This window comes from Glycine max, chromosome 2, assembly GCF_000004515.6.
Source record: "Glycine max cultivar Williams 82 chromosome 2, Glycine_max_v4.0, whole genome shotgun sequence".
Classification (NCBI taxonomy): domain Eukaryota; kingdom Viridiplantae; phylum Streptophyta; class Magnoliopsida; order Fabales; family Fabaceae; genus Glycine; species Glycine max.
Window position 1 is genome coordinate 33,167,004 of NC_016089.4, and position 8,739 is coordinate 33,175,742.

The 8,739-nt window shown below is 34.5% G+C and overlaps 2 protein-coding genes across 2 annotated transcripts; one reads left to right on the plus strand and one right to left on the minus strand.

The window, feature by feature from the left end:
* The first annotated feature begins 1,692 nt into the window (after positions 1-1,692).
* On the plus strand, positions 1,693-4,395 carry LOC100784687 (remorin 4.2). The gene is made up of 2 exons (XM_003519019.5): positions 1,693-2,540; positions 4,028-4,395. The coding sequence occupies exons 1-2, from the start codon at positions 1,833-1,835 to the stop codon at positions 4,217-4,219; spliced, it is 900 nt and encodes a 299-aa protein (XP_003519067.1). The 5' UTR covers positions 1,693-1,832; the 3' UTR covers positions 4,220-4,395.
* A 1,815-nt stretch (positions 4,396-6,210) lies between these two features.
* On the minus strand, positions 6,211-8,508 carry LOC100814796 (pentatricopeptide repeat-containing protein At2g33680). Its single transcript, XM_041013041.1, has one exon. The coding sequence runs from the start codon at positions 8,506-8,508 to the stop codon at positions 6,211-6,213; it is 2,298 nt and encodes a 765-aa protein (XP_040868975.1).
* Positions 8,509-8,739: the final 231 nt, after the last annotated feature.

Genomic DNA, 8,739 nt, shown 5'->3' on the forward strand with positions numbered 1-8,739 from the left:
TTCTACTGAAATGATCAACACAAAAGCTTACAAGAGTGATTTTCCAACAATAAGGAGTATGTGCATTTAATGCAAGCATTAACTGCTCCAACAACAATAATCTTTGAAGATAACAAACACTTGTTGAAGAAAACCTATAAATACCATAAGCTTTTAAAGACATGGACATAAACCTAGTGTTTTGATTCAAATTCTTTTTGTAATAATTTTTTTTGTAACTTGTTGTATAGTTTGAAAATATTCTCAGAATACCTTGAGAGAAAAGATTAATGAGATTGTATATCCATCTCTAAGACAATTAAGAGTTAGTTATTGTACAAACAAACAATTTTTTTTTATTTGTATAGAGTCAATAGTGACTTGGTAGGACAAAGAATACTTGATTGTAACAAGCTTAGTCTTGAGTTGTAAGGGTCAGAAGTGGTGCTAGTGATTAATACTTGTAATTTGTTGGTGGTTAGCCAAAACAAAACATAATCTCAGTAGTAGAAATCAACATATATAAATCTCTATGTCTTAATGCTTTCGTTTATCTTTTTATTTTTAAACTGACCTAGGACTTGATTAGATTTTGTTTTGAAAACTTTGTCTGATTTGCAAGATCTATTTTAATCGTCTGAAAGTGATTTTGCGAAAATCTATTATTTATCTTATAAAGTTTTTCTTCAAACGGTAACTTTGCTTTTAAAAAAAATGCTTTAAAAATTTTAAAATCACAATTCAAAGCCCGGTTATATTTGCCTTTACATATACTAAAAATAAAGCATATTAAATCAAAACACTAAAAATATAATAAATTAACTAAAATACGATAAATTCAATTATTTTTCTACTAGCTAGTAACACAATTTATCATAATTTTCAGTCATAATATATATCATTTTTCTTTCAAACGATTTCACTACTTTAACTATCTTATACAATTAAAATAACAATAATATTTACATTATTCACACTTTAAATAGTAAATGAAAGAAAACATATGGAAAAGACTAATCTTAACAAAATATCTTTTTATTCGTTGATGAGTAGAACTAATCATTATTTGTAAAAAAAAAAAAACTAATCATTAAAAAATCACTTTAGCAATTTTCCCAGCTATGAATAATAAAATAATAAGAAATTTAGTATTTTTAATAGTAAAATATAAAATATAAAAATTGGGACCCTTTTTATCTGATTGATTTTTTCTCATAGCACACTTCAAGGATAGAAAATAAATCATCTCAATTACATTCTTTTCATACAAAATATTTAAATCTGAGACTTCATTTAAAAAATTCAAATCTAAATCTACTTACTCGAATACATAATAAATAATTTCAATTTAATAACTTGTTTGAAATTTTATATTTTTTCAGTAAGTTATTTTAAATTTTATATTATTTTATCAAAAAATCATCTCCTTCTCAAGTTCTTCTTTTCCAAGTAAATGTAAATCTTGTATAAGTCCAAACCAATCCATTCATATATCACTATTTGTATATTAACTTATTAAAAATTATATTAAAATAATCATTATAAAAATTAATAAACATATAAAATATATAGGTGGTAATTTATAGTTCAATGATAATTAAAAACTCTTAAATATCCTATTTTCTCTTTTTATCTCGCAAACCATTTCTCTACCTTATCTCTTCATTTTCACTTACCATTAAAAGACTATATATATATATATATATAACACACAAACACTCGCGCAAACACAAAATAAACAAATACCCCATGGTACTCTGCTTGAACCCCCTGACTTTGTCTGTAGTCCACTTTCCCTTCACTTTCTCTGTTCCACTACTGACTCCACCAAAACCCCACAACACACCCTTCTCATGTTGAATGATCAAACACCTTCCACAAGCCATGGCACAGAGCAACACCACAATGAGAGTGCAGAAAACGAACCACAAATCAGAGAAATCTACGCCTTAACTCCACCCCCAAGAAGAGAACCAAACTTTGAAACACACACACATAGCCACAGCCACGACTCATCTTCTGTGTCCATAGAAGGTGGTTCCAGCGAGAACTTCAGCATGAGTAGAGAATTCAGTGCCCTCGTTCTAGCAGGCTCAAGCATCGAAAACAACATCACCACCCCAAGTCAAATGAGCTTGAACACGATGCATGGCAATGAAGAAGGTGTTAATAGTTACACTAACAGCAACAACAATTATAATAACAATAACAATATTAATAATAATAGCTACAACAACTTGGGGAGGATTGGAGAGGATGAGATGTTGATGATGGAGGAGACTAACCCTTTGGCGATTGTGGCGGACATCAACCCTTTGGAGGCGGTTTCGTCGTCGTCCCCTCCGAGGCGTGGTGGAGGGACTTCTTCTGGTTCAGGTGGTGCTCTTAATGAGGTGACAGTGCAGAGAGTGAGGAAGGAGGAGGTTGAGGCAAAGATATCGGCGTGGCAGAACGCCAAGGTTGCTAAGATCAACAACAGGTTCAAGAGGGAAGATGCTGTTATCAATGGGTGGGAGAATGAGCAGGTTCAGAAAGCATCTTCATGGATGAAGAAAGTTGAGGTATGTTATACACTTATACTTATATATGAGTTATGAATTATTTTGAGTACTCAGGTATCTCAGATCGAGAGTCAGAGACTAATTCTTCAAAATACGAAAATCTATTGAGGGGTTAACATCTAAGTTCTAACAAATACTTTTTCATGCATACAGACCTAAAGTATGAAAATCTATTAAAGGGTTAAAACATCTAAGTTCTAACAGATACTTTTTCATACATATGGACCTGGAAATTGAAGCTGAGTGAGGGTATATATAGTTGCTTACGAGTTGAGTTTTGGTTACTTTTTTTCGGGTGTTAGTGGGTTGGTTAGTGATCATGATTAGTTTGGTTTGAATTCTATGGTGATGGTGGTGCTTGTTTATGATGATTACTCTCTAGACTAAAATTGAGTCGTTAGATTAGTCCATGGTTGATCCAATCAATCGGTGAAGAACGGAACCCTTACCTTAATTTCTTCTGGGTCTTCATAAAAGTGTTTTTTTTTTTTCAACTGAAATTAAAGATTGAATAGGGTTGACAAGTTGGGGAATAGGGTTTGACACCCTTTGATGATTGCTTCATTATTGTTATTTGGACTCTTGTATCCTGGATCAATATATTTCTAGACAAGGTGGGAATTATTTTCCCTTGACGGTTGGGGAAGAAATTTAGTTCTATGTATGAAATTATAAATGCGTGAACAAGGTCTAGATTTCTTGTCAATTTTTCTTTTCTTTTCTTTTCTTTCCCTCTTTATTATTATTATTTCCCTGAACAAATTAAAGTGTTAGTGACAGCAGATATCCTTTGAATTTTGATGTGTGTTTGTGATTTTAGCATGCAATTCAAGGGCTTGATCTTGGTCATATGCAAGCTTAAAATCTCTGTCTTCTCATAGTGAAAAAAATATGTAGAATTTGGCTCCTTCTCAAACTCTTCCTTTTCCTCTTTTCTTTTTTTGTTTGGGCTAGTAGGGAAGATACCATGCCAATTTCAAAGTAAAATATCATCCAGCTGCAGGCATATTCTGCATTTTTTTATGAGCAAAAGCATATTCTTTTGGTTAATACTTTAATATAATAATAGAGTTCAATTGTTATATATCATCAAGAGTAAAAAGTTTTATACTGTCAAACCAATTAGAGTTCTTTTAAAAATAATTTTTAAGAAAATTATTATATGTCGTCTAACATAAGATATGATATGTGATTGGATAAAGTGAATTTTAAACATGGTAATATCTGAAGGGACTCATTTAGGCTGAATCCATTTCCTTATCTTCAACTCTACTTTTACAGTCTACAAAAAAGGGCTGAAAATATGGTAGCCGCCAGCAAATAGCAAGTGGTCTAATGATTTGATTTTGATGCCACTTTCATTTTCAGCCTACATTACATTAACTCAATTAGACATTAAAACAGAACTTTGACTAACAAAGTGCACACTATATGTAATTACTATTTTGTCCATCATTAACAAAAACAAAATTGCACTCATCGTGCAGAGGAAGCTGGAAGAGAAAAGAGCAAGAGCACTGGAGAAAATGCAAAATGATGTAGCAAAAGCCCATAGAAAAGCTGAGGAGAGGAGGGCATCAGCAGAGGCTAAAAGGGGAACTAAAGTAGCCAGGGTTCTGGAGATTGCCAACCTCATGAGAGCAGTTGGAAGAGCACCTACTAAAAGATCTTTCTTTTAAATTATATAAAATAAATGTTATGTTTTGAAACCACAGACAAAAGTGACGAAAAAGAGACACATAGAGTGAAAAAGATTATGAGCATAATAGATGACATAGTGTGATAAGAGCCCCTGTTCCTTTTAAATTTAACTTAAAGGGTTAAAGAGGGCTTGCAGTGAGATAAGCAGTATAAAGAAAAAGAAGATATGGGGGGGGGGGGGGGGGGGGGGGGGGGGGGGTTTATTTTTTATTTTAACTTAATATTGAACCTAGGCACTTTTACATGAACTCGACGATGGCAAGGGGGGGGGGGTAGGAGTTATATGTTATATTATATAGAAACCAATTGGAGTGTTTTTGAGTGATGATGATTATTTGGTTGGTTGTGCTGATTAAACGTTTTGTACATTAATAATATATGGTTTATTGTAATTAGTTGTTTTCCACTACCAATGCCGACATGTAACTCTGTGTCCAACATTTTATGCAATTTTCTCCACAATGTTAGATTTTGACATACCAAACGGGTCCTCTCAAATCTTCCTAATCAGTTGTTAATTTTCATACCCCATCACGGGAAAAAGAAGTATTTGTTTAGTTTATGAGAAAATATCTTGCAGACTTAACGCACCAGATAGAGTTGAACGACCTACTTAATGCACGGATTAGTAAAGTAAAACACTAATTCTAGTTAGAGAACACCACTAAAAATAAAGTTACGCACTTAAATTTTGTTCATTAGTAAATTAAGAACTAAGTTATTCACTTTTTCATCAAGCGAAAAGATTAGACATGTGACAACTTAGTAGACCAAAGACAACTCAGAAAAAAAAACAATTTAATAGTTGATGTTCAACTTTAGCACGGAAATTGCGCATTGATGTGGCTAGTATTTCATCACCTTAAGTAGCTAGAGTTTTCACGCTTTCAATAAGAACTAAAGTTAAAAACATTATAAATAATTTTCGTTTTCTAGTGTATTTTGTATTTGGAACGTGAGTCTTCAGTGGAAGGCGATTTTCACAAATACTGGCCTAGAAAAGGATTGAGTGTCAGTATAGAACACATAGGCAACAAAGCTAGATCCAATGTCTAGTTAGATAAATTCATTACCATCCAAAGGGAGAAGATTTTGGCGATGAAATATGATCAAGGCATCATTCTTAATGTTTGAATTTTTCATTTTCCTGTGTACAAAGAGATTTTCAAAGTAAGACCATCCAAATCTTGTATCCATGTGCTACTCATGAGAAATTATTATATGGTGTAAGAGCATTGTGTGTTTATGGTCTTGGTCAATCTCTACCTGACATGTAACCAAGTTTTTCAATTTACAAGAAAGAGTTAATGACACTCAATTAGGTGTCACGCAGAGATTAACCTGAACCATAGACACTGAGTGATTTCAAAGCATACAATAATTTCTCACCACTTATATTTCTGTCAGGCAATAGAACTATAGAAATATCTGTCAACATTGTCATTTTTTTATGCAGTATATTAATTCTCAGTGGTTAGCTAATAAAACAATCAAATATTTTTCATATTTCTTTTATAACGCAGAAACTGGTTTATAATTTGAAACAGTAACTAAATTCATGATACATAGCATTCCAAAATAACTGTCGTATTGGTAATACTTAAATTTGCTTACTCCATAGCATGATAGAACCCTGCTTTCATTTTCATGAAGTGTAATTCATAAACCTATGGTCAAGTTCTATATTTTCTACAAAGATTACAAATACAAATGTACATGATTTTGGTTCATTTCGGATCCTAATGAAAACAAGCATTAAAGCAAAAGAAGTTGCCGCACCAGTTTCTAATAAGAAAACTTCTACCAGTCACTGTAATGAACATTACAGAAGGTGTTCAGAATTTTCCAACCTTTTCTTAGCAAGAAGTGGTATACAGAATTACTATGGTGAAACTATTAGAAAATTGTCATGGAAGAGTGATCTACTGGCAAATCCACCCTCCACTGTCAGAATGCTGTAAAAATATTGTCACAGGGAATTTGAAATCAGTTCAAGATTATTTCTGTTCCCACAGCTCCAACATATTTCATATTTTAACAGATCCAAATGTGCATAAATTTCTCTGCTTTGAGGGTGGTTTTTGTCACTTGCTATAAAATAGTGAACCTCGTTGTCTATCTCAATCCAGCTGGAACCTGTTTCTTTAAATAATTTCAAGTCATTCATAGCTGTTCTGATCTTTGCAGCCTCTTCCAGCATGCCTCCTTCAGCATACATATTTGATACAAGTATGTAAGAGGAGGCCTCATTGGGGGCTAAATCAAGCAATTTTCTGGATGCCCACATTCCACATTGTAAATCACTACAAAGCTTACAGACATTCACAAAAGTCCTCCAAAGCAAAGGTGACTCAGGGTACGGGCATTTGCTGATGATATCAATGGCTTTGGATAGGTTTCCGGCTCGACCTAAAAGATCAATGATGCAAGAGAAGTGCTCAATCACAGGCCTGATCCCATACTTCGATTCAATCTCATTGAATAAGTGCAACCCAGTTTCCCACAAACCTGAGTAACTACATGCTTGGAGAACAGCCAACATTGTAATCTCATCAGGAGCAAAACCCTGTTCCTTCATCTCCTCAAAGAGCAAAAGTACATTGTTTCCTTCACCATGAAGGGCATATGCAGAAATTATGGCATTCCAGGTAACAAAATCACGGTTCATGCTACTAAATATTTGATAAGCATCCTGAACAGTGCCACATTTAGCATACATAGTAATTACAGCATTGCCTACAGCAGTATCATCTTCAAGGCCCACCTTTATAGTGTAAGCATGAAGACTTTTCCCAGTTACCAAGCATGCTTGATTAGCAGATAAACAAAGGAGTCGTGAAAACGTTACACAATCTGGTTTCACACCATTGAATCTTACTTTGCTGAAAAAACCCATAGGGTCCTCTTCATCATCTCTTATTTTTGAATTCTGGTATCCAACTAGAATAGCATTAAATGAAGCAATTGTTTTATTTGGAAGCCTGTCAAAAATCACTCTTGCAGACTGCAAACTTCCACAGTTAGCATACAAATCTACTAAAGAAGTACCACTATTTACATCAGAGACATGACCAAGCTTTATTGCAAGTCCATGAATTTGAATCCCAAATTTCAAATTATTCCACTCTGAACACCCATCTAAAACAGTGCTGAAGCAACCAGAATCAAGAGGCACACCAACTTGAAGCATATTTAGGAAAATTTCAAAGGCTTTGTTAGAATGGCCGTTCTTAACAAACACTGAAAGAAGAGCAGACCAGGAAATCAAAGACCTCTCATCCAGTTCACCAAACACTCTCTCAGCCTCTTTGACCTTTCCATGTTGCCCATACATTGTAATAACTGCATTTCCAAGAGATGTTTTACACATAAAACCATACTTAACTGCAAGCCCATGTAGTTGCTTCCCTACATATAATCCTACACTTGAATCACACACACTGATCAAATTCGTAAACGTGTAATCACTTGGTTTCAATCCAGATTGTAGCATATCCACAAAAATCCAAAGCGCCTTATCCCCCAAGCCTTCCTTGCCATATTCCAAAATCATATAATTTATGCACTGAGCATCTTTAACACTTATGCCGCCAAACACTTTTTCACCACAACCCAACTGACCACTTCTACAATACATAGAAACCAATGAAGTGGCCACAACAACATTCTCCTGAAGCCCATTTTTCACGACAAAAGCATGAACCTGCTCCCCAAAAACACGATCCTCCGGGGACCTACATGCCTGTAGAACCACTGAACAAGTATGCTCATTGAACTTCTCACCAGCCATGCACATATCACGTGCAACACAGAAAACAGACCCAACATCCCCATTCTTCAAATACCCCTTCATGAGGGTAGTCCAAGTGACTATGCTCCTCACAGGCATTTCATCGAATATCCTCTGTGCATCACCCATGTTACTGAATTTTGAGTAAAGGTTCATAAGATTGTTGTCCACAAACATGTCACCTTCACAACCAGATTTGATAAGAGACCCATGAATTGCCTTGGCCAGCATATAATCATGTGACCCAATTGAGAATTGAAGGAACTGAGGCCAGTCATTAAGAAGAACAGTGTTGTTCTGATTACAGGGTGAAACAGCACAACATTGGGGTGTCCCATGTTTGAGGCTTTGTGGGGTGGAAGCCATTATTATGGGGTGGAAGCCATTATTATGGGGTGGAAGGAAGTGCAAAGGGCATGCAGAAGAAGGAGGAAGAATGGAGGGTGAAACAAGTGGTTGGAAAATTGGTTGAACCATTCGGTTAAAACTGAATAGAATCAATTAAATGCTATTTCTTCCATAGGGTGAAAAATAGTACGATATGCAAATGCAACAGTTTATAATTATGCATCAACCACACGGCTGAACTCCATCACGAATCAACAGCTATCTCTTACGTATCTTCTTCCGTCCTATATAATTTTTAAGCTTAAATAGGTTTTGGTTTCCTGGGTTAATTTTATTTTTCGTCTTTCAAATTTAAATTTG

Coding starts and splice junctions, on each gene's coding strand:
- LOC100784687 (XM_003519019.5), top strand. CDS start 1,833: ATGTTGAATGATCAAACACCTTCCACAAGCCATGGCACAGAGCAACAC. Junction 2,541..4,027: donor CATGGATGAAGAAAGTTGAG/GTATGTTATACA, acceptor CTCATCGTGCAG/AGGAAGCTGGAAGAGAAAAG.
- LOC100814796 (XM_041013041.1), bottom strand. CDS start 8,508: ATGGTTCAACCAATTTTCCAACCACTTGTTTCACCCTCCATTCTTCCT.